The 24,161-nt window shown below is 53.9% G+C and overlaps 1 protein-coding gene across 8 annotated transcripts in view; it reads left to right on the top strand.

The window, feature by feature from the left end:
* PAX2 (paired box 2) overlaps positions 1 to 24,161 on the top strand; it is a 101,542-nt gene that overhangs the window by 3,511 nt on the left and 73,870 nt on the right. For 3 of the 8 annotated variants that reach the window (XM_064513950.1, XM_064513946.1, XM_064513949.1), the window contains exons 1-3: positions 8,410 to 8,939; positions 12,432 to 12,600; positions 13,718 to 13,915. In XM_064513950.1, the coding sequence (XP_064370020.1) occupies positions 8,897 to 8,939; positions 12,432 to 12,600; positions 13,718 to 13,915 (410 nt within the window). In that variant the 5' untranslated portion in view covers positions 8,410 to 8,896. Of the gene's footprint in view, positions 1 to 8,409; positions 8,940 to 12,431; positions 12,601 to 13,717; positions 13,916 to 24,161 lie in introns of those variants that run through there. The other 5 variants (XM_064513947.1, XM_064513953.1, XM_064513952.1 and 2 more) reach the window with 4 other exon arrangements.

Genomic DNA, 24,161 nt, shown 5'->3' with positions numbered 1-24,161 from the left:
CCCCTCCCGCCGCCCCGTCCACCCACCGAGGGTGCCATGGGGGAGCAGCCCGCAGCGCCAATCGGATTTATTAATTGATGTATTGAAAAGAAGGATTGATTGACATCTCCTAATGGAAATTACAGCCCCGCTTTCCTGCTGCACGCTGCCCTCCCGGCCATCCCTTCATACAGAAACCCTTGAGGCGAAAGGTAGATTTTCATTTAAAGTGCCCCCGTCCCCAGTTTCACAGATTAGATACATTTTAAACACAGACACACATATTGCAAATTAGAAGCTAATTTAATTATAAATCAAAACTGGGCATAAATCTGCACTCACCACAAAGGATCCATTTAGCAGAATGCAACCACTTCCCCTAACCCTGGAAAACTGCCTTGCAGAAACCACACTGTATATACATTGCCAAAGTTATGGATTGTGCACAGTTAAGAGAGATCCACGGGAGATATTTTTCCCCACGCCGGGGGAGGGGTAAAACCCCGTGTGTCAGAAATTAGCTGATCACATGGCGACAATTTCTCTTTCTCCCGGAGAAAGCAACTCTCCGATAAACAAAAGTTTGCATAGATGTAGAAGGTTGTAATTCTGAACTTACAGGCTGGGAGGGAGTCGGCAGCGGCAGGTTTTTGGAGTCCAGCAGGTCGGGATCAACAGCCGCTCCCCCACACGCACGCACGCACGCACCCCGGCGCCAGGGCTCGCACTGCCTGGTGGCGCTCGGCTCGCAGCCTCGGGGAGGAGAGGAAGGAGGGAAGGGATGAGGGGCACGGGCAGGCGAGAGCGGCCGGCAGAGCCCCCTCCGCGCCCGCGCCCGCGCCCAGCCGCGCCGCTCGGGCAGCCGGGGAGCTGCCGCGGAGCGCTGCTCCTGCCCGCGCCGCGGCCCCCCCTCCGCGCCCCGGTTCCTCTTCGAAGTTGAAATTTCCCTTTTCTCTCCTTCCTTCAGCCTTTCTTTCTCTTTCTCCCCCCGCTCGGAGGCTCCCCCGTCCTTTCAGCCCCTCTGTCTCTGCCTCTCTCGCTCAATGCTCTTCCCCAGCGCCGCCCAAGCCCGAGGCCGCCGAGAGCCGACGCGGAGCAGCGCGCTGCCCGCCGCGCTCCCGGCGAGGCGCCCGGCTCGGGCTCCCGCTGCCCGCTCCAGGGAAGGGCGGCAGCGAGTCCCTCGGCGAGGAGAGGGGCCGGGGGGGGCCGGCATCGCTGCTTCCGCCTACTCCCCTGGCTCTCCGGAGGGGGAAAGGGAAGGAAGAAAGTTTCCCCACAAACTCACGGCCAGTTTCCCCTCGCCCCTGCCAGCGCCCCGCCACCCCCGCCCGCCCGGCACCGCTCGGCAGGAGGGAGCCCCGCGCCGGCGGCGGCAGCGGCGGCCCTCACCTGCGCCCCGCATCGGGGCGGGGCGGGCGGGGCCGCCGCCGCGGCCTTTGTTGGTGCGTTTCCAGCCTTTGTTCAGTGGCGAAAAGGAGCCTTTCTGCCCCAAAGCCGCTCCCGGCCCAGCCCCGAGCACAGCAGCGGCGCCGGGGAGCGGGGCAGGAGGCAGGAGGCAGAGCAGCGCTTGGGAAGCGCCGCCAGCAACGCGCGCAGGGCAACTTTCTGCGGGAAGGGGCATGCGTGTATGTACGGAACTTGTCCGGGCTCAGCTGCGATGGGAAAGGAGGGGAGACAGAAAGGAAGAAAGAGGGAGAAAGAGGGAAACACAGAGAGAAAGAGAGAGAGAGAGAGAAAGAAAGAAACAGAAAAAGGAAGAAGGAAGGAAGGAAGAGAGGAAGGATGGAAGGAAGGAAGGAAAGAATCACATATAGGGAGAAGCAGCAGAAGGACGTCTCGGGCTACTTTCCGTGCATGTGTGAAGTCTGCTCCCAACTTCGCCGCGGCCCCGCGGAGCACAGCGCAGCGGCCGCCCCGCTGCCCGGCAGGTCTCTCTGTGCGACCGCTTTTGGAAAGGCGAAGACCCGGCAGTCATTAGCACACCCTGCCCCTCTCACTGCCGGAATTACCCTTTCCGGGGACTTTAATGGGCAAGCGACAGGGTTTTTCGCTGATCCGCAGCAGTTTTCGCTCCCTCCCCGTTTTTATGGGTGTATTATAGTTAGGGGTTATATAAATGTTTTTCCGTGTGATAACTGTAAATCCTAACATTTGCAAATGGCCCGGAGGCAAACTAACCTTGGACGGGCAGAGAGGGAGGGAGGGAGGGTCTCCCATTACTGCTGATTAAAAGGAGACTTTAATAAGCGTCTAATTCACTCATCGGGATTTTTATGGAGAAATTAGAGGAGGACAAAAAAAGGCGTCTCTGGCGTGGGGGGAGGAGGCGGCGGGGGGGCTCCCCCAGCTCCCCCCCAGCGTCAGCGCAGGGCTCGGGGAAGAGGCAGCTGGGCCTTGCCGGTGCCGCCGCCTCCCATCACCAGGGGGGCAGGAGGCCCCGCCGCGCCGCCCTGCGCGGCTCCCCCGGCCCCGCGGCTTCCCTGGCCGGTGCGGGGCCGGTGCGGGGCCGGGGCCGGGCGCCGCAGCGCTGTGCCCGCTGCTGCCTACCTGCTCTGGGCGGGGGGGCAGGCGCAGGCGGCTGTGCCCTGAGCCTCTCGCCGTCCCCACATGTCTGCGGCCCGGGAGGCCTGGAGACTCGCCCCAGCCCCGGCGGCCCGGTGCGCTAAGAGGCAGCTTTGTTGCAGAAGTGTCTCTTCACAGTGTTGGCTTTTTTTCCTCCCTCTCTTTCTTTCTCTCTTTTCCCCCCCCCCCTCAATGAGGCTGTAAAAGGTCTCCGGCTTGTCTCGTTTTTGTGGCAAACGCTCTCTTGTAAAGAGGAGAGGTTAAAGTGTCGGTGACTGAATAAAGAGCAGCACACGTGGGCTATTACCATTCAGGGCAAACAAATGCAGAGAAGGGAGAAGCCAGCAGCAGGCAGGGCGGGGGGGGGGGGGGGCGCGCCCCCGCGCCCGCCCGCACCCGGCCGCTCTGCCCGCGGCCGCCCGCCGGCCTCCCGCGGCCGCCGCGGCCCGACACGCACCCCCCCCCCGGCTCACAAAGGAGCGGGAGAGGGGGGGAGACATGAGGGGGTCTTAGACGGGGAAAAAAAGAAAGTAGCTTTAGGGGGAATGTGCTGTGGAGTGTGAAATTGCAGCCCGTGGTGCTCCATATTGTACCAGAAGCTCTCCAAAAACTCATCCTCCAACGTGACCAGAGGTGCTTAGAGGGGGAGAGAGGGAGAGGGGCTCGGAGACGGGGGAGGGGAAGGATGGGGGCCTTTATCCTTTCCCCTCTCTCTTCCCTCTTTTTAATTGTTAATTTAGAACTAAACTTTGTATTTATTTGTTAAACTCGGCCACCAAGTGCAACCTCGTCTCGAGCCTCCTGGACGGAGCGCCTCGAAGACCCCCCCCCCGACACACACACACACTCACGGCGATTCATTCCCACAAAAGCTCATATCCCGAGCTTCTCTTTTCCTTTCACAGCCAGCGATTTTGCCCCTTCTTTCCTCACTCCAGGTTAAATTAATTGTCACAGGTCAGAAAAATATATATAGACGGCAAGGGTAGATTTATCATGTAAATTCGTAAATACAGTGCTGGGGAGTACTGCGGACAGAGCTACCGCCCCCAAATTACCAATATTTGGGCTGAAAGCGCTCTCAGACTTGGCAAGGTGAAATAAGAAAAGCGATTTGCTGAGCTGACGAGTCAGCAGCATATCGAGGTGGTGTAAACCCCAAACTTCTGCCCCCCGCTGCCCCCCAGCATGCCGACCCTACAGCGATAGACTGCGCTGAACCAGGTCCCAGCTGCAGGTAGCAGCGGACCCAAGCTATAGAAAACCGAGGGACAACGCGCGTGCCACTTCTGGCTCTGAGACGACGATCGGAGTTAAAACAATTTTGTTGAAGGCCTGAATTTCCCAACAAATCCCCCCCGTTGCCCGATCCCCGTTGCTCCGCGGCCTTGGCCTGCAGCCCGAGCCGACCTGCCCCCCCGGCGGGAGCAGAGGAGAGGAGAGGCGGCGACTGCCGAGAACCACGTCTGCTGCACCCGCGTCCGAGCGGGGAGGCGGGCGAGGCGAGTCCGGGGGGCAGCGCGGCCCGGCAGGACTAAGGAGACCCCGGAGGGGAGCTGCCAGGCCCTCGTGGTGGTGTGCTGGGGAGGGGGGGACGGCATCAATAGGGAAGATTTTGGCTTGATCAGCTGGAGAAAGCCGGCTAATGAAGCAGATCTAGAGATCGCTATCGCCGTAACTCCCCCCAAAAGTTTATTTTTCTTGAAATTTCCGCAGAGAGGCGGGCGCCTCTTTTGAAGTGTAAATGTTCCTAGGTTGGGGGGGGGGCTGGGTTAGAGGAGAAGGGGGAAATCCTCAGATCCTCTTTGAGGAAAAAAAGAAAGAAAGAAGAAAAGAAAAGAAAAGAAAAGAAAAGAAAAGAAAAGAAAAGAAAAGAAAAGAAAAGAAAAGAAAAGAAAAGAAAAGAAAAGAAAAGAAAAGAGAAAAGAAAAGAAAAGAAAAGAAAAGAAAAGAAAGAAAGAAAGAAAGAAAGAAAGATGAAAGAAAGAAAGAAAGAAAGAAAGAAAGAAAGAAAGAAATAGAAAGGACAGAAAGTAAGAAAGAAAGAGGGACCGAGAGGTTTATTTCAAACCGGGCAGGAGGAAAGGCGCCCAAGCTCGCTGGGACGGGCTCAGAGCTGGGGAGCCCCGTGCGGAGCAGGGGGCTGGGACAGGCCCCCGCTCTCCGCCTCGCCCGGTCGGGAAGGGCCGCCCGGCTCTGAGCAGCGCCGAGGGGACGGGCTGGTGTTTTTAATCTGGACAGACAGAAATTGTTGGGTGGATTTGAATGTTGACAAAGCAATTCTTCCAGGAAGTCTGGTGTGGGAAGGGGGCACCAGGTGATATTTTGGTATGTGCGGTGGGGGAAGGGGCAAGCGAGTGGGGACTTTTCTTTTCTTTTCTTTTCTTTTCTTTTCTTTTCTTTTCTTTTCTTTTCTTTTCATTTCATTTCATTTCATTTCATTTCTTCTTTTCCCCTTTTTATTTTTTCTCTTTTATTTTCTTTCTCTTTCCCTTCCCTTCGTGAGAAAAAGGTCCTGGTTTACCGACCTCGGGACTCTGCCTCGCTCCCCGCCGCCGAGCTCCAGCTCCGTTCTCCGGAGCGCTCACGCCGTGTATTTCTTGCCGAGTCCCTTATCACTGCCCGTCTCATCACGGAGAGGGGGAGACAGCAACGGGAAAAGAAGAAACCAGGGCAAAATACGTTCTCGGGAGGAAATTTCAGATCCGGCGCCCTCCCCGCCCCGGCCCGCCACAAAGTTGTTCCCCCCTGACGAACAGACAGCAGTGACAGGGGCCCAGCGCGTCTCCGCCAGGCCGAGTGACCTCCCGAGTGCTAACGACTGCACGGGGGGGACAGCGAGGGAGTCCCCTCAACCCCGTAGCCCCGGGGATGGGGCAGTTGGGGAAGGCAGATGTAGCACTGGGGGATGTTCCTCTTCCTAGTGCGGCTGCTTGGGGCTCCCGCCCTCAGCGCGGCCCCTCCGTGCGGGTCTGGTCTGCGCCTGAGCCCGGCACTCAGCGCCGCCCGGCCCGGGGGGCTCGGGGCGGTCGGGACTGGCCGGGGCGGTCGGGGAGGGGGAGCCGCTGGGTGACGGGAAGCGGCCTCGGCTGCTCGGAGGGGCAGGGAGAAGGGCCGCGCTCAGCCGCGGGCGGTGCCCGAGCAGCTCGGCGGCCGCAGGGTTAACGGCGGCGACAGGCAGCGCATTTCCAGCCCCGGCGCAAACGGGAGTCGTCGGAGGGGGAGGAAAAGTTAATAGCAAATGGGTCTGCGACTGTGTGTGTGTGTGTGTGTGTGTGCGCGTGTGCGTGTATGTGCATGTGCGTGTGTGTGTGTGTGTGTGCGAGTGTGCCTGTGTCTGTCCGTGTGTGTGTGTGTGCGTGTGTGTGTGTGTGCATGCGGGTGGGTGCATGTGTGTGCATGTGTGCGTGTGTGTGTGTGTATACCTGTGTGTGTGTGTGTGCGCGCGCGCGTGTGTGTGTGTGTGTATACCTGTGTGTGTGTGTGTGTGCGCGCGCGTGTGTGTGTGTGTGTATACCTGTGTGTGTGTGTGTGTGTGTGTGTGTGTGTGCATGTGTGTGTGTGTGTGTGTGTGTGTGTGTGCATGTGTGTGTGTGTGTGTGCGCACCACCTCAGCCAGCCCCCTCGCCGCCGCCGCGGGCAGGTGCGTGCGCCGCCGGGCCGGGATCCCCGGGCCGCCGGGCCGAGCCGGCCGCCCGCCGCCCGCCGGTGCCGGTGCCGGAGCGCTGGCGGCGCCAGGCGACCCGCGGGCGCCATCTACAGGCGGCGGCGCGGAGCGGCGCTGCTCTCGGGCCGGGCCCGCACCTGCGCCCGGCCCCGCGGCTCGGGGCGGGCCGGGGAGCGGCGGCCGCGGCGGGGCGGGGGCAGGCGGCACCTCGAGGGGCCAAGCCGGGGCAGCAGCAGGGGCCGGGGCGGGAGGGGCCGCGCTGCCCCTCAGGGCTGGCGGCAGCGGCCCGCCGGCGCCCCAGAGCCGCGGGCGCGCCCCGGGCCCGGGAGCTGCCTGCCGGCCCTGCCCTCCGCGCAGGGCGCCGACCGCCGGGGCGGGGGAGGCAGTGCCCCCGCGCAGCAGCGGCGCCGGCGGCTCCCGGCCTCGCGCAGAGCAGCGCGCCCCGGCCCCGCGCAAGCTGCGCCCCGCGTTTCCGCCGTGTCGGCCGCGCCGCCCCGCAGCGCTCCGGGGGGACGAGCGCTGCCTCACTCCGCGTTTGACCACCGGCGGCGTCAAACGAATTTTTTTTTCAAATCGTCGTTTTTGCACACAAGAGAAAGACAGACGGGGGTGGGGGGAGAGAGAGATAAAACATCAGCTGAAGTGCCAAAATGATTTATGAGACAGTGGAAAATATTTCATAAAGATCTCTCGGAGATCCTTTACTTAACCAGTTAGAAAACAAAGGGGCTGTTTGGTGACAGACAAGCAGAGGGTGGGGAAGGATGAAGGAGAAGAGGAGAAGAAGAAAACGTCTCTCAGGTGATGATAAAGTCGCAGTGTGAGAAGCAGGACCGAGCTCACAGCACCTTGCACCTCGCCGTTCCACTCCTGGTTATCGCCCTAGGACGGCGTTTCTCTCCCGCTTTGTGTCGCCTTGCTAGGTCAAAGCCACGTCTTTTTTAGCCGTAAACCAGCTTGTGAAACAGTTCCCAAACCCTACTCTAGCGTTAAAAACACAGGCAGAGACGGGGAAAGCAGCAGGCCGAATTCGCTTTTATTTTCACAAACGTGAGAGGGAAACTTTGCGATCACTGAAGTGGTCCCAACCTATTGGTTCAGAAAAGTGCAAGAGGGTCTCTTCTCTGTCTGTCCATCGCTTTCCTTCTTCCTTTCCTTCCTTCTTCTTTCTTTCTTTTTCTTTCTTTTTTCTTTCTTTCTTTCTTCTTTTCTCTTCTATTTCTCCTTCCTTTTTCCTTTTTCTTCTTCCTTTCCTTCCTTCTTCTTTTTCTTCTTTCTTTCTCTCTCTTCTTTCTTTCCTTCTTTCTTTCTTTCTTCTTTTTCTCTCTCTTTTCTCTTCTATTTTCTCCTTCCTTCCTTCTTCCTTTCCTTCCTTTCCTTCCTTTTCCTTTTTCTTTTTCTTTCCTTCTCTTTCTTTCTTTCTTCTCCTTTCTTTCTTCTTTCTTTCTTCTCTTTCTCTCTCTTCCTCTCTTTCTTCTTTTCTCTTCTCTTTTCTCCTTCGTTCCTTCTTCCTTTCCTTCCTTCTTTCCTTCCCTCTTTTCTTTTCTTTTCTCTTTTCTTTTCTTTCCTTTTCTTTCTTTCTTCTTTCTCTCTCTCTCTCTTTTCTTTCTTCTTTTCGCTTCTATTTTCTCCTTCCTCGCTTGCTTCTTCCTTCTTCCTTTTTTCCGTTTCTTTCCTCTCTCCCACCAAGTTTCACACCAGGGAAGCCCTAAGGTGCACCAGATCTCCCCTCCCCCGCCGCAGCCCGAGTAAAGTCTCCAGGAAGAAAGACGAGAGCGACGGAAGGGAGAGGAGAGGAGAGGAGAGGAGAGGAGACGGCCCGGCTCCGCGCGCGCGCGTGCGTTAAATAAGGGGGTTTAAAGACCCAGAACCGCAAGTAAAAACAAAGCGGGGCGAAGGCAGCCGCCGGGCGCCGCGCGGGCCCCGCCGCGCTGCATATTCATGAGCGCGGCCGCCGCGGCGCAGCGCAGCGCAGCACAGCGCAGCGCAGCCGCGCGCCTCCTCCGCCGGCCGCCGCGCAGCCGGGCCGGGGCCGCCCCCCCGCGCCGAGCGGCACCGGCGGCCCGGCCCTGCCCCCCGCGGCGCCCGGGCCCGCGCTGGCGAATCAGAGAGTGTCGGAATCCGCCGCCTTTGTCTGACGAGCCGCGGCTCGGCGCGGGCGGGGGCGCGGCCGCTGCGGCTTTTAGAGAGACACGCGCGGGCGGGCGGGCGCCAGTCGCCGGCCGGCTCCGCGCAGGCACCTCCGCGGCCGCCGCGCGCCGGGCCGCCGCCCGGATTGCTACTGCGCGCCCAACTTGCGGGAACGGCCCGCGCCCGCCGCGCGGGAGGAGGGAGCGCCGCGTGCCCCGCCGCCCTCCCGCCGGGACGCCCCGAGCCCCCAGCCATGACAGCCGCCTGCCCCCCGGCGCCGCCGGCCCCCCGCGCCCACGGACTCCGCTGACTCGCCGCCGGCCCCGCCGGCGCTGCCGCCCGCCCCGGAAAGTACTTGGCCGCCCGCTCTTCCGGGCAGGGGGCCCGCGCCCCGCCGCTCCCCGCCGCTCCTCTCCTCTCCCCCTGCGCTTTTTGGTCGCGGGCTTTTGTTTCGCTTCGGGTTGCTTTTTGTTATTTTTTCTCCCCTAAGTCCTGAAGTTGAGTTTTAGCGGCGACACGGCGGCTTCAGCCGATTTCTTCCCCTTCCTTTGCCTCCCCATGGATATGCACTGCAAGGCAGACCCCTTCTCAGCAATGCACCGTGAGTACTGGAGCCCGGCTCCTTCCGCTGCTCTCTCTGTCTCATCCCTCCATCCCTCCTTCCCAACCATTCTTCCTCACCTGATCCCCCCCCCGGTCCCTGCTTTCACCGCCAGCCCGGGGTCAGCGAGGCGCCGCGGGGGCAGGGGCAGGGGCGGCGCGGCCGGCGGCGGGGCGCGGGCAGCCCGGGCGGGCGGCTCGGCGGCGGCGGGACGCGGGGGCTGCGCCGGCGGGGCGCAGCAGAGCCCGCAGACCCCATCGCTCCTGCACGGCGCGCCCCAAACCGCCGCTCGGACGGCCCGAGCTCCCCCGGCTCCTGTGTCCGACCGGGTTTTTGGCCGTCTCCGCGCCCCCCCGCGCCGGCGCAGCCCGGCTGCCCGGGACCGCGCAGCTCCCCGCGCCTCGGCGCCACCCGCTCCGCCGCGGGGGCTCCGCCGCGCACAGCGGAGACGCCGGTTCAAATCAGCGGCGGGTCGGTCAGCGGCTGCTCCGTGCTCGCTCTGCTCTGCTTTGGTTGAAGGCTGGACTGCAGGAAAATAGGACAATTGCGTTGCTGGGAAATGTGGCTTTTTCGGAGGTTCCCAGGAAGTCACCGTCCTTCCTGCTGTATCCGCCGGGTCCCCGATGCGCATTTTAAACGCGGTGTTAGCGCACAGGAGCGGGGATCCGCGATACCCTTCCCCTCACAGGAACACTGCTGTCGGAGGGGGACGAAGGAAAGAGGAAAGATGCCAGGGACTGTGATGAGGACTTTTCCGGGGATTTTAATTCCACTGAATTCACGGAGAAAAAATAATTCCCAGCTTTAAATTAAAGAAAAATACAAATATAAATCCGAGATTGAGACCACATTGACTCAGGAAATGAATAATTAAGAGCAATTTGTAACTTTTGACACCGAAACTTTTGAGGACACGCCCTGCCCGCTGCATAAAAACAAACCCCACAGACATAAAATTAAAATGTTTGAAGTCTATAAAATCACGATTTTGTGAGGCGAAGGAAGGCGCAGAAATATAAAAGATCAGATCCCCAAATGTGGATGTAGGTAACTGTCTTCCTTTTTCAAAATCAATGATTTCCCGGATATATTGCTTAGAATTTAAGGATTTAATTTTCGAGCACCTTTAACGGAAAATGCTCCGCGCCTTAGCCATTATTTTTAGTTTTCCCGGCGCGACCTTCCTCCAGAAACGACAGCGGCAATTCCGCCCTCGGTTCGGGCTGGAAAACGCAGGCAGCCGGCAGAGACGCCTCACAACGGAGCCACCGATGGTGAAAAACTCCAGCGAGATTCGTGAACAAATTTTTGGCTCCCGATTTTTATTTTTTGTAACCAACATTTGATCTGGTCCCTAAAACGTCTTTTTAGATCTACTTACCTGGGTATTAGTTAGCAATTATAATACATAAGGGCGCGGGCTCCTGACACACACACACAGGCAGCAAAATATAATCTGTTCGCAAACGGTATGATCGGGCGCGTGTATGTATATACATACGCCGGCATTGACACAGATAAATATACGTAAATATCTTCTTGCTCCTATAGAAATAACCTTCGAAAAGCACGGTGCAGAGCAAAATAAACTCCAGTGAAAAATACCCTGCGTGCAATAATTTGAATTATTAATTTTTAATCTTTTTTGCATCTGTTGCCTTTTAATACTTTGTAATGCGAGTTATCAAAGGTGCCTTGAATTATTTATCATGGAGTTGCCGAAGAAATTGCTGTCCTGTAACTTTAGAGGCAACATGTGCAGAAGGGGCTCTGAACAAATGAAGAAAACACACAGTAACATATACCCGCAGGTTTTAGTGGAGAAAGATAAATATTTCCCTTCCCCCTGAAACCCTAAATACGTTTTACGAAAGTGCAACAAAAGAATGCAACAAATAACGCCAGCTCATCGGGCCAAGGGGAAGGGAGCAGGAGGCACCCGGCTCCCCGGCCACGGCGGCAGGCAGGGATATGCCGAGGTGCCGGCGAAGGGGTGGGGGAGACGGAAAAAACTCTATTTGTGCGAAAGGACTTGGATCGATCGCAGGGCAATGAGAGTTTCCACTAAGTTCAGAGCCAATAAGTCAGTGTCAGAAGCAGGGGAGAAAAAAACCTCAGCGAAAATACAAACAGATCATTTTTCAGCAAACCGCGAAAACGAACTAAGATCTCTTTGCAAGGAAGATACAGGAGGTTAGGGCTGTGTGAAAGGAAAGCTTTAATACAGTGGGCACTCCACAGCTATATCAGCTGGATATTCCGGAGATAGAGACGCCGGGCAGCAGCGGCAGCGAGGCTGCACCGCCTGCAAACGCGCGTCCCCCGCGCCCCGGCAGAGCCCGGCCGCGCCGGCTGCAGCGCGGAGCACCCCGGGGCGGGCGGCTCGCAGAGCCTCGCTGCACCGAGCCCCCAGGAGGGGAGATTGCCCTATATTCCCGACACTCAGCTCCTCCTGCCAACACTTAGCAGGTGCACAGTTATTTTTTCCCCAAGTTATTCCTCCAAATGGGGAAAGATGATTCCGGAAAAGCGATCTGGTAGTCCTACAGGAGAGAGAGCCGGGTTTTGTTTAGAAAGGGGGGAAATAGGGGAAAACAGAGCGTTTCAAATTCTCCCCAAATTGCACTGGGCGGGGGGGGGGGGAACCGTGAGAGTCTGTTAGATTTTTTTACTAGAGGATTTTTCCCTTAAAGATCGAAAGCTGATGAGAGAGAGTCTGTCAGTAAACGAACGCCGATTGCGGGACACAAAATATTTTCTTTCTCTCTTTCCTTCTCTCTCCCTTTCTCTTTCTTCATTTCTTTCTCCTTCTCTTTCTCTCTCTCTAAATCCCTTCAACTCGCACCCGAAAACACCCGGAGGCGAGGAGTCGCGCGGGGCGCAGGCTGCGGGCTGAGGGAGAGGGGACCCCAACCCACGGCCCGGCAGAAAACCGCGGAAAGGAAACCAAAGGAGGGAGAAAGGGCGCAGGGGTGGGAAGCCTGGGGCCGCCGGGCGCCGCGCTCCGGGCCCCGGCCCCGGCCTCGCCCCGCCGGAGCGGCTCCGAGAGCCGCCGCGGGGCACCGGAGGGGAGGCGGCGGGCGAGGGGCAATGCCGGCCAGCCCCTCGCTCGGGAAAATTCACTCCTCTGCCCCTATTTCCTTTCCTCCTCTCGCGCCTCTTCTTTTCCGTCTTCCTTTCGTTTTTCCTTTCTTCCTCGTCTTCCTTTCCTTCTTTCCTCCTTTTTCTCTTTCTCGTTCTTTATTTTTCTTCTCTTTCTCTCGCTCTCGTTTTCTTTTTTCTTCTCTCTTGTTCTCTTTTTTCTTTTTCTCTCTTTCTCTCCTTTCCTCTCTCTCCCCCGCCTCTTGTTTCCCCCTTGCGACCCTCAGCCATCACCTCCATCCATCTCTAGTCACTGGAGATTTTGCGCTACGAGCGGTGAAGAATCCACGACTAACGCTCTGTTTCTGGTGTGCGTGGGTTGTTGTGTTTTTTTTATTTCTCTTTCCCCAGCAGGGCACGGGGGTGTGAACCAGCTCGGGGGGGTGTTTGTGAACGGCAGGCCCCTACCTGACGTGGTGAGACAAAGGATAGTGGAGCTGGCGCACCAGGGGGTGCGACCCTGTGACATTTCCAGGCAGCTGCGGGTCAGCCACGGCTGTGTCAGCAAGATCCTGGGCAGGTAAGGAGCGAGCCAGCTCCCTCCCTCCCTCCCCTGCGCGCCGCCCGCGCCCCCTCCGCCCGCCGCGCAGGAGCCACTGCCCCGCGGCCGGCAGAGCTCCCCCCCCCCCCCCCCCCCCGCCCCCCGGCAGCGCCTGGAAACTCCGGGGAAGACAAGCAATCTGCGCGGGGTGGGCGGGCAGGGGAAGGGCCGGGGGGGAAAGAACGAAAGAAAAGCGACCGGAAAAAAAAGGGAAAAAACAGGTCACAACAATCGTGAGCGGCCCTAGAAAATACCCGAGTAATAAATAAACGACAGGGCAAATAAAGAAATATTCGCGGCACCCCAACGCCACCCAGCACGGTGCGCGGCCTCCCCGGGGGCAGAGCGAGCAGGGACCGCGCGGCGCAGCGCGGCCGCCCGGGCGCGCAGCGGGGCCGCGGGCGCCGGGGCAGCAGGGCGGGTGCGCGGGTGCCGGGCGGGCGCGCAGCACCGCGCCTCCGCGGAGGACGGGCCAGAGCGCTGCCGCGAGCGCGGCTCACGGCCAGCGGGGACACGGGGCGCCGCTCCCCGAGCGACCCCCGCTCCGCGGGGACACGCGAGGGAACGAAGCGCACTCCGCGGCCCTGCGCGCACCCCGCGAGCGGCCAGCGAGCGCGCCCGCGGGGCAGAAACCCGCGGGGCGGGCCGGGGCCGGGGCCGGGGCCGGGGGCGAGCCGGGGCCGGGGGGAGCCCCGCCGGGCCGCACCGGCGAAGGTTTCCGGTTGATTCCCCGAGCCGCGGGCCCGAGGCGGGCGGGGAAGGCGGGGGCACAGATAACCCGGCGCTGCTCGCTCCCCCAAACCAACCGAACGAAAAGAAATCGCGCACAAGCAAACGGCACAAAAGAGAGGGAGGGGGAAGGGCCCGCAGGGGAGCAGCGGCTCCCCCGGCCCGGGCACCCGCGGCGCGGCTCCCCGCCGAGCCGAGCCGAGCCGGGCGGCCCCGTGCGGCCGCGGCCCGACGCCGCGCACCGGCGGCCCCGCGCGGAGGCGGCGAGCGGGGCGCTCCGGGGCCGCGGGTCTCCGCGCTCGGCAGCGGGGCGGCGGCGCGACGGGCACGGCAGGTAACCGCGGTCCTTTGCGCTCCGGCGGGGCAGGTACTACGAGACGGGGAGCATCAAGCCCGGCGTGATCGGTGGCTCCAAACCCAAAGTGGCGACCCCCAAAGTAGTGGATAAAATCGCCGAGTACAAGAGGCAAAACCCGACCATGTTCGCCTGGGAGATCCGGGACAGGCTACTGGCCGAGGGCATCTGCGACAACGACACGGTCCCCAGCGTCTCCTCCATAAACAGGTAAGCGCAACCCTGCAGCCCCTGCCGCGGCCCGGTCGCCTCCTTACGGCCCCGTAAAACCTCCCCCAACGGCGGGCACAGCCCAGTCCTTCCTCCGACGGGTTAGATCAGCTGCCCGGCTGCCCCGCGGGCTGCAGTTCGCCCGGGGCGGCGGAGCGCTGCCGCGGGGGCAGCTGAGCGACCGCCGAGCAGCCGGCGGCGTCGCCGGCTCCGGGAGCCGCTTGGGCTCGGGTTGGGTTTCCCCGTCCCTCCAGCAGCCCCCCGCGGGGAAGGAGCGCCAGCCTCGCCAGGGTGCCGAGGCTCCGAGTCTAAAAGCCGCCGTATTCGCCGCCGAGCTGAGCCCGCACCTCCGGGCCCCTCCGGGCTGCAGCCCCCGCTCCGGGACGGCGCCGGCCCCGGGCCGCGGAGCGCTGCGCCGCGGGGTGCGCGACCTGCCCGAGCGCGGCCCTCGCGGCATCGGGTCAGCACTGACAGTTTCCCCTCCGCCTCCTTCCCCAGCTGCTAGGGTAAGGCTCTTGGTGGTGGAAGGGCTCAGGTTTGGTGGCAGGTTTGAGGTGGCAAAAATAACCGTATGACAGATACAAAATGACCGATGCAGGAAAAAAAGGGCTGTGATACCTATAAGCAAGTATTAGCAGACCGCAGCACACGCAGGCTCTTCACACAGACATTCAAATGCTACACGCAGCAGACCTTCACCCTCCGGCAACACGCAGGCACACTGCTACGCACCCGGGAAAAGTAACCACGCTCTTTTGGTGTGACATCCTTACAGGCATATTCACTATGACCACAGAAACACAACCTCTAGGACCACATTAACGCATGCGATATCTGCAGAGAGTACAAACAGGCACAGAACAGAGTGAGAACACATGAGACGCCCCACTAAGAGAGTAAGAATATAGGAGATTTTGCACACAGTCCCAAATATACAGCCCCCCATTCAAATAAACGTACAGGGTGTATGCAAACATACAGGCAGACTTCCATAGTGCATACATAGATAAAAAACGCACAAGTCAGTATGTTGGCCCCTTTAATATATAGCAAGTTTAGCCAGATTTTTTAAAACCTGGTGTATTTATAGCAATGGAAACAAAAATAAATAGCAGGGAAAACACAGTGGTATTTTTTGTCTTGTGCTTTTCATAGCAGATTTATCAAAATATGTCTAATAACTCAGGCTGGGTATTTCTAAATCTGGCATCCTATATAAATGGGTTTTAATATTTTGCAAATGATATGGAATTATCCCAAATCATCTTGAAAACAGCAGGTAGAATTAGCTAGTGGAATGTACCTTGGCGAAGGAAGATTCCCTCAGACACACTGTCTCTGTAATATACTGCTAGGCTACCCTAGGAAATTATCCCTGTGTGTGCCATCTGTATTAAAATGGTTATTAAGTTATGAACAGGGTAACATAATACTGATCGGCTAATTATACACCCTCCTAAAAAACCTCCAGGTCTCTGTTACTCTCTCAGTCAGGTACTGAAATAATAACGGTTTGACATTCAGCCGCCTCACGAGGCGGCTGCGGAAGGACAGCCAGCTAGCTGTCCCCGCGAGGAGCGAAGCTGGTGGCACGGGCGCGCAGAGGAACGGCCGCGGGCTCTCTGCAGGAACGGCATACTGTTTTCCGAGAAACACAGAAACGCGGGGCTGACACACACATACTTGTAGCTCCAAGTACGTTAGCGTCACCGAAGCCACAGCCTTACGCTTTCCGAACCCGATGCCTTGCATCAGGGTTGCAGCGTCCTGGGCAGAAGGCCGAGAGCCAGATTTTGCGCGTGCCTTTGCTCCCAGTTTGCGGCAGGGTTCAGGGGGTTTGTACCTCGCTGTCCCCATCCTGGAAGCGACGGCTGATCTTCCTCAGAGGGAGGAGGGAACAGGTGTCCGTTCGTTTGCATTTATAAAATGCCTCGAAAAGGACAAGTGCTTTGTAGCTGCTAAGTATTATTATATTAAAGAGGCTCAGCTGTGACCCACCACATTTGATTCATACTGTGATGGCATTTGAGCGTGTAGTCACCAAGGCACAGGAGCATTTTGGCTTCAGGTGATTAAGGCTTTCCCCACTCCTTTTAAAAATTCCGGCTCAGCTTCGCAGTGCCCACCTTTGCACGGGGCTCCCCCAACCCGTATTTGTGGGGAAATGAGCCCATAATATCACAGGTCATAAAATCTGCAAGTTTGCGCTAGGCGAGGACAGGACAGCGGGCTGCAAAAAAATGCCAGCAGAATAGGAGCGAGCGAATATATAAGGGCCCAATCCTGCTGCCGCGGAGGGCAACGTGAGCTTCGCCAATCCAGTGGAATCAGTAACCAGCTTACAAAACACAAAGAGAGGTCTAAGTTCACAATTCACATATAGGTTTTGCTGTCTCCCGTTGCCAAAGTAAACACCCAGAATTGGGTAAATCATTCGTAACAGCACATTCCTTTGTGCTCCCCTTACTTACTGCTTGATCATAAATCGGACTTAATCCAGCACTCCGACTCTCTGAGCAGCTTCAGATAGATGCCAATTTTCAAAACCAATCTGCTAGAAATATCTGTATTTTCTCAAAATGTGGAATTTCCACAGCAAAACTGCCTTGGCCCAGTATCCAGAGCTGTTAGAACTACTTCTGTGAGGGGTTTCACATCTTGAGACTATGAACGCGGTCTTTGTAGAAAAAGGAGAAGTTATTTATGTCCCTACACAGACTGTGAATATTGGACTTCAGAATGGGGATCTCCATGTATATGGAGAAAGCTACTTTTGGTTATTTTAAGAAGTTCTGAAAATGGATTAATTAATGGAAAATTAATTTTTTTTTCTTTCTTTCTGAGGCGGTCTCACATTACCAGAGGCTTTAGGGTGAAAGACTACAAAACAACACAATTCCAATTCCACTTATAAAGCCTTCCTAAAACATCTTTTAAACCACATTTTCATTAAATATTTTCTGTGGTACATGAAGAATATGTGCCTGCAATGTGCTGAGGATATCAGGATGCATTTGGCACAAAATGTAATTTAGATGGCATGGAGGCCTGTCAGAAACTTTGTCACCCCAAACTCATGCAAATACAAAGTACGTACAAAATATAGTGAAAAAATGTCTTAACTACCCCCTCGAGATTCAGCAAAAAAAAAAATTTCTTCTGCTATGCAGTGGTCTTGATTCAACGATGGCAAAAAAACCCAAGATAGTGTATTAGTTACTAGGTAAAACACATCAAGACTGACAGAATCAAGACAAAGCAGTTCTCTCTACCACGGGAGCCTTTCGGTCCCCGGTTCATACAGTAGGTACTATACATTACAAATGTATATAAATAATATAAACTATACACAAGTATATATGTGAATATACACACACATACACAGCACATGTAATCAAGAAGCAGCTGAGTGACAGAAGCTCTTAATTCTTTGATAAGCAATTAGTGCTTGCCTCAAATCTCTGGAGCATGGTGTGTCCTATGAGAACTTGTCCATCTATCATATCACTACAGACAAGTTATCTTTGGCCACTCCAGGTCAGAACACTGCAATTGGATTCACGTATGCATTGCTGTAAGCCTTGTGGTGGCCTCCCAAGAATGAACTTGGCAGCAGATGTTAATGAGAATTTTTGCTTTGTTTGCAGCACATACAGTTAGCCTAAGAACACAGGTTTCATGGGATAATAACCAGTTCAAGCAAAATCTTTTGAATTATACCATGTGCTTTAGTAGGAACAGGAGTAGGCACATACTGGACATATATGCATGGCTGTGCCGCTAGAGATGCAATAGCTATTGTAGTTTCAGCATTATTTTCTGCCTCTCTTAAATACAGAAATTCCATACAGTTCCACAGCGGCAGAGCAGAACAGCCCTCTCACACACAGACAATCTGTCCCTCTATTCCAGCTCTCCTGGGTTCAGTACTTGGGGCTCTCCGTCAGTTCTTTCCCAAGGAATGCAGAAGCCAAAGGATTATGGAGTTACACTATAGTACAGTCAGTCTTCCAGGTACACCCTGGACTGCAGGTTTCTGAGAGCAGATCCACTCTCCCATGGCAGAGAATGGAGTTTAGTGGGCGTATCACCTCGGTCAAGCTGTCAGGCATATTTTCAATCTTCTCTTAGGTATCAAGTATACATTAATTTCTTGTGTTATGTGCTTGGTTTGGGGGATATGTTTTCTGTTACACTGTATAACAATTGGCTAATGATTCCTAGTTAAAGCCTCCATTAATTATGCACTTTTTATAAATATGTATGGGAAGAGACACACATTGATTCAGGTTATAATAGCCAAGGAAATACGCTTACCATACAATGAAATATTGAGCCTGTGACCAATATCAGTGGCCATGGGCAGGCCTGTATCTCAGTTAGAGCAAAGAACGGCATATTAGGAGATCAGGTTTCTCTTACCAGTTCTGCCATTAACGTCCTGGCTGATCTTGCTCTATCAGAAGGATTCCTTGTTTGGTAGTTTTATCATCTGTAAAATGAAAATAACAGTATTTAGCTACCTTTTAAAAATCAGTGTAAGCCTTCAATTAAGAGCTCAACATATAATGATAAAAAGCTCGATACTGGAACTATGCTGTTTTACGTCGGCTAAGGCTTTAGCCCACGCAAGGGAGATACCGTTGAACAGAATCTCGGCTGAGGTAAATGTAATGTCTCAAGACAAACAATCGAGCTTGGAACAAGGCAGGCATAGTAGGGCACGGTCTGTGTCACACGCGGAAGAAACCCGTGTTACGCAAACAGCTCTCTGAGTCATTCTCTGCTAGCCCAGCTTGAGCGTTTCCCCAAAGGACACCCCCGCCAATGTCACTGGCGGATCTCTGCCCACCTTTCCCACCAGACAGTGTGTGAAACCTGGAATGCTTGGAGGATACATAACGCTTTTAGGGAGAAGTCTGAAGAGTGTAGAGCGGCTCTAACAGCAGCTTGTTCATAGTGACCAAAAACAGTGACAACCGCGCGGCCTGCAGTGAAAGCTGGGTGAATTCACAGTTCATAACGAGCGAGTGTCTGTGTCGCACAAAACTATCACCACCATCAGGTTTTGGGCACACTGTCGGCTTTCTCAATGGAGAAGGCAAGGATTAGCCTGGCCCTATAGCCTGGATTAGTCTGACTGACAATGGGTTGGTGGAGAGCAAGAGTGAGGAAGGCTTGTCTGACAGCGCCCAGCATCATTTACTAGGTCTCATAATCTGGCACTTTTTGGTGCACCCAGAAGCAACTGGGGATCCTAGCAGGGATCCTCCCATTGAGCTGATGCTGAGTCCAAGCTTTCCACCGAATCTCCTGCACCAGGGCGCACGCTCAAGGTAAAGGACTTCTATGGCCAGCTGCTTTCAGCTGAGCAAAGAATGCAATTGGGTCACACAGGGCTTCCTTATGAGGAATATACTCCTTCAAACTCAGATTCTTTTCCATCAGACACAAACCTGGTATTATCATCTTTTCATCATTGCAAATATAGGACAGGCTCATAAAGCAGAGGTTACAGACAATGTTACTGCAGCTGAAAGAGTAAATGAATGCTCACAGCGTCCCTCCTTGTCTTATTCCTCATATCTGGCCACTGGAAGGCTGTATGGAGATAACTACAATAAACTAGTCACATTTTTTCTAATTTTCCTGTGATGCAGGTATCAGCTCAACAGATGCAGTACTGTAGTGATTGGGAAGTTTTGAGCTTCCTGTTCTGTGAACCTAGAAGTTTGGTACCACGTCAGTCTCTCTATCATCTGAAAACGCCAGTCGTTCCTTCTTGTATAGATGTGCAAAAGCTTGGTTTTTGTTAGAAGCTACATGTTTTCAAGCTTTTGTATCTAGTAAGTGCTTGCTGCATCCTGCCAAAGAGGTAGCTGCATTTCAGCGCTGGGTGAACGAGTCTTATAGAGCTAACCCTCATTTACCAGAATCACTATTATGTGAAAAAACTCATTTGACTTTGGGAGGAAAAAGAAGAAAATGTAAGTGGCTTGGCCAAGCAGTGACAAAGTGGTGAGAACAATACAGCGATCTGAAGGGCACAGTCCCTCCAACAGGAAAGGGATGATTCGGGTTTAAACAAAGCAGTATAGCCAGGAGCAAAGGGAGGGAAGTAAGAGAGCAAATGCTTAAATGGCAGCAGAAGGAATCTCCTCATAGGGAGCTCCATTAGGTTGGGGAATTGCATCCCATAGGAATTCCTAATTTTTTGGAATATATATAACTAGATGGGATTAATAACACAAGCAAACATACAATAGGAAATATTCCTGCATTGGCTAAAGAGATAGAAAATGCTCTAGGAAACCAGCTGGACCCCCTGTAGTATGATGCCACAATGTATACAAAATAAAGCCATGTTTTCAACCATATATCATATATATCAAAAAGACTGTCTCTGATCCTAAAGCCCATTCAAACAGATGATTTCTGTATTACTTGAATAAAAAGATAATACTTCAAAATAGTTGAACACAGCCAGATCTTCATTTAGTTTAACCTGACATGGACTTTAATGAAGGCATGTCGACATTCAAATGGAGTTTAGGCTCACTACTTAAAATCTGCACTCTATTTAGGGATCCTGCTTTTAGGGGAGCTCTTTTTAAATGGAAAGAAAGAGACTTCCAAAAGCATTTGTCATTGGCCTGACAATGCAGCTAACCAGGGCTTCAGGAAATCCCATGCATGTGTAGATGACTCGGATGATGATTGTAACTCTTAAAAGCAGCCAGAAAGGTTTGAGTTTTGCACCCGAGGAATCATTCTTTAAACTGAGAGCTAATGACAATGACCAGTTTTTCATTGTAATCCCAATTAATCTACTGTAGTCTGCACCTACATGGACAGATTTACCAGTCTCAACAGTTAAAAAAATGGTGAGACGGAGCCCAAAATCATGAGTACTTGTAATACAAAGAGAATTTGTTTTCACTTGTTTTCCCTTTTCTACCTTAAGTCTTAAAAGGGATTTGGCTATCTGACTCCCATTAAATGACTTTAAAAACACCTTAACAGCGCAGTCCTTTGTGTCTTCAGGGAGCAGAAAGGCCCCCTTACAAGATCCCCAAACCCCCCAAAGCAGGGAAACATACTGCATTAAATGAGAGCTGAAATTCTCGTGCTATCCCTTGGCTAGAGGAGCTGGAAAACCAACAACAAACACTGTTAGGCTCATGATGAAACACTAGACAGTATGATACTCAGCATTAGCCTCCAATTTTCTCTAGTGCCAGTAACGGCAAGCTGATTTTGTAGCACTTACATGGCTACCCAGCTGAAAATCACAAATCTAATCACCTGGTTTCCAAACTCCTCAAAGTGCACTTACAAATATTCATTTCCAATCAATTTGCACCTGCTAATATTTCTGAATGCTCACATGTGATGACAGAGTCAGAAGCAATGGTGGTGCTTACTGCTTCTACTGCAATCGCATAAAGTGGCTCTGTGCATAGATCGCAGCCCGTTGTCCAAAACAGGCGCTGCATAAATAGGAATTTCTTACATGAAATTCTTTCAGAAAATCAATGTATGCACATATGCCTTTCTCTATGCCATCCCCTTAACTTCTGCGACGTTTGTAATTCAGATAGTCCTCACGGTTTTAGGGATTAAACAAACATCTTTGTCTGTCATAAGGAATGAGAGATTTGGCCAGGGCTCATCCACCGAAGCTGAGTTTAGCAAAAGGCAGAGCAGAACTGGAGAGCTCTCTTCTTCAGGCTCACATCTGACAAGATCGAGGGTGAACACTAGCTAGACTGCGACAGCCTCCCCCTCTCCCCCGATAAGTAGGCAAATAAATAAATAAACGGCATCCTAACTGCACTGAGAACTCAATAAAACAATCACATCAAATATGAGGAGGTATAAATCTCGCGTCTGCACAGGTAACCCACTCAATTGCTTTTATTATGGCTCAGCCTGACTCCATTTATTACCATCCGTGGCCTGGGTGAAGGATGTTTGCATGGAGGGTGGTCTCCTGGTGAAATCCTATCCCTAAAGCCATGACAATCAGCCCATACAGAGGTGGATTTTGGTGAGGAGACCAAAGGCACATCCATCTGTCTGCATGAAAACCAGTCAACAACCCTGTAACTAGACCCCTTGTCGCTGGGAAAGGGACAATCCTGTAGTTCAACACTGGAGCCACAGGAGAGAGCTAGCTGTGGCTGGGCTGTGAAGAACGGCAGGGCGTATGCATGATGTGTTTGAGGCATACGGACAGAGTACGTCCGTCCCTACAGATACGTGAGGAGGAGGGATGGGGTCAGAGGAGTGTAGAGGGTACCCTTGCACAGACAGTCAGTAAATTGGAAAGGTCAGTGTGCCTGGAGGTTGGTACGGGGAAGGAAAAAGGATAGAGTTGTACTGCGTGTTTTTACAGGTCATTTATATGGGGACAGTGAGTACAATGCAGACCTTTGGGGAAATGTGCCTGGTAGCTGGATATTACGTATGAGTATATTGGTATATGGCTGGGAAAATGCGTTTCCTGGCAGCCATGCACACGGTGCCACAAAGTGCTAGTGAGCTAAAGGAAGCGTATGCGGGAGTTATGTGTGGCCAGGGAAGGATATTCCTTTGTCCTCTGTCTGGCTTGGGATTTATGTGTGTACTAGTTTTGACAGAGAGGAGAAAGAGCGATGTGCCAAAAGCCTGAGCTAACGGACTGTGAGTTCACAGATACACTTCCTAGAAAATGCTATGTAGGAAACATTTACCCAGACCTCACTGCTAAATTGTGAAAGGTGATGCTGGTGGCTTGTCTCTGCCTGTATGAAAAACAGAAGTAGGACATTTCTTGCTGCTCTCATCCCCCAGTTCTGCCATTCCCGCAGCATCTCTAAATCTGCCTGGCGTATCATTCCCAGTGCTTTTAGCACTCCGCAAACACGGGCACACATGCATGCACACACACGCTCGCAGAGAGAAATGCTGGAGCTCGCCTCTATTAATTCTTCTCTCCTGGGAGCCAATTTAATTTTTATTCCTTTGGTTCCACTTTGAACAGCTCCCCTTCCCCTCCGAGGGGAGCACCCTCCCCTCTCGGCAGACGCCAGGGCACAGGCCTGAACTTCCCTCTCTGGTTGGAAGGCAAATCGCATTGAGAATAGCTATGGGCTCCGGCCAAAATGCCCATCACCGTATCTCAGTTGAGGGGAGAGGTATCCATATTTCGCAAGGTAAATTGATCTCTGCTCACAGTTTATAAGAGGAAAAGCGCAGAATGTGACAAGACACAAAAGCACAAATGAAACTCTCAGGTATCGGCCAGGCAGGATGCTCTGCACCGCCTCTACTTTAAGGGTAGTTTAGATGGCCCTGGCAACAAAAACAGCACCAACTGCTTTAGTTGGGGAGGGTTAATATCCCAGCCCTTTGCTTCCTGGAGCTAGACCTCATTTTCCTTAATAGATCTTCTGTTTCTTCAGGCTGGGCTGAAATATGAGGGAGACCTCATTACCCCGCTGCCCATTTTCACACTCTCTTTAAACCGCAATGGAGTCTCTGGGCACTAATGTTTGGGCACTTCTTAAAGGGACTTCTGCCTTTCAGCATAGTCATACTTTTCTAAAAATTCTTTTAAGAACATTTTTTGGTCAGTCAGCCTTTAAAACAGAAAATTGCAGCATAATGTAGCTATGTAATAGTGTCTGCTGTTAATATTTGCCCAAATTTAGGCTCAGAAAACCATTCTTGGTTGTTTAAACTTAGGCTTTCAAGCTTGAAAATGTATATACATTTGTACATAAATTATACATATATAAAAATACATATACATTTATATATAAAAATAATGGGGAAGCTAGAGATCCAGAAGCAAAGAGGAAAGGAAGGAATAGTATTTCTGAGGAAAAGGGATCCATGTTTGCCTACTGTAAGTGCACAGGGGAAGTGTATTTGTGGGATACAAATGGACCAAGGCTGCGTAAGCAGAGGCAGAGTGGAAAACAAATAATGCCACAAATTCCCTCTCCACACTGAACAAACAGCAAATTTAAAGTTTTGGAGAGCCTATGTGCTTGTGGTGCTGTCTCCAACAGAGGCAGGCCGTGCAGAGCGGGGGGAGAGCAGAGCTGGGAGGTGTGGATGGGAGGAAAGGGCAAGGGATAGGGATGGAGCGAAAGTCTAAGAAGATCTGACTGGGACGCTGGCAGACACAGACCTGCTGTGGTTTCACACAGAGCAGACTGGCCACCGCGCCAAATGGGGCACAGAGAGGGAACATCCC

Source organism: Dromaius novaehollandiae, chromosome 6 (genome assembly GCF_036370855.1).
Source record: "Dromaius novaehollandiae isolate bDroNov1 chromosome 6, bDroNov1.hap1, whole genome shotgun sequence".
Lineage (NCBI taxonomy): Eukaryota > Metazoa > Chordata > Aves > Casuariiformes > Dromaiidae > Dromaius > Dromaius novaehollandiae.
This window is presented reverse-complemented; position numbering and strand designations above follow the sequence as displayed.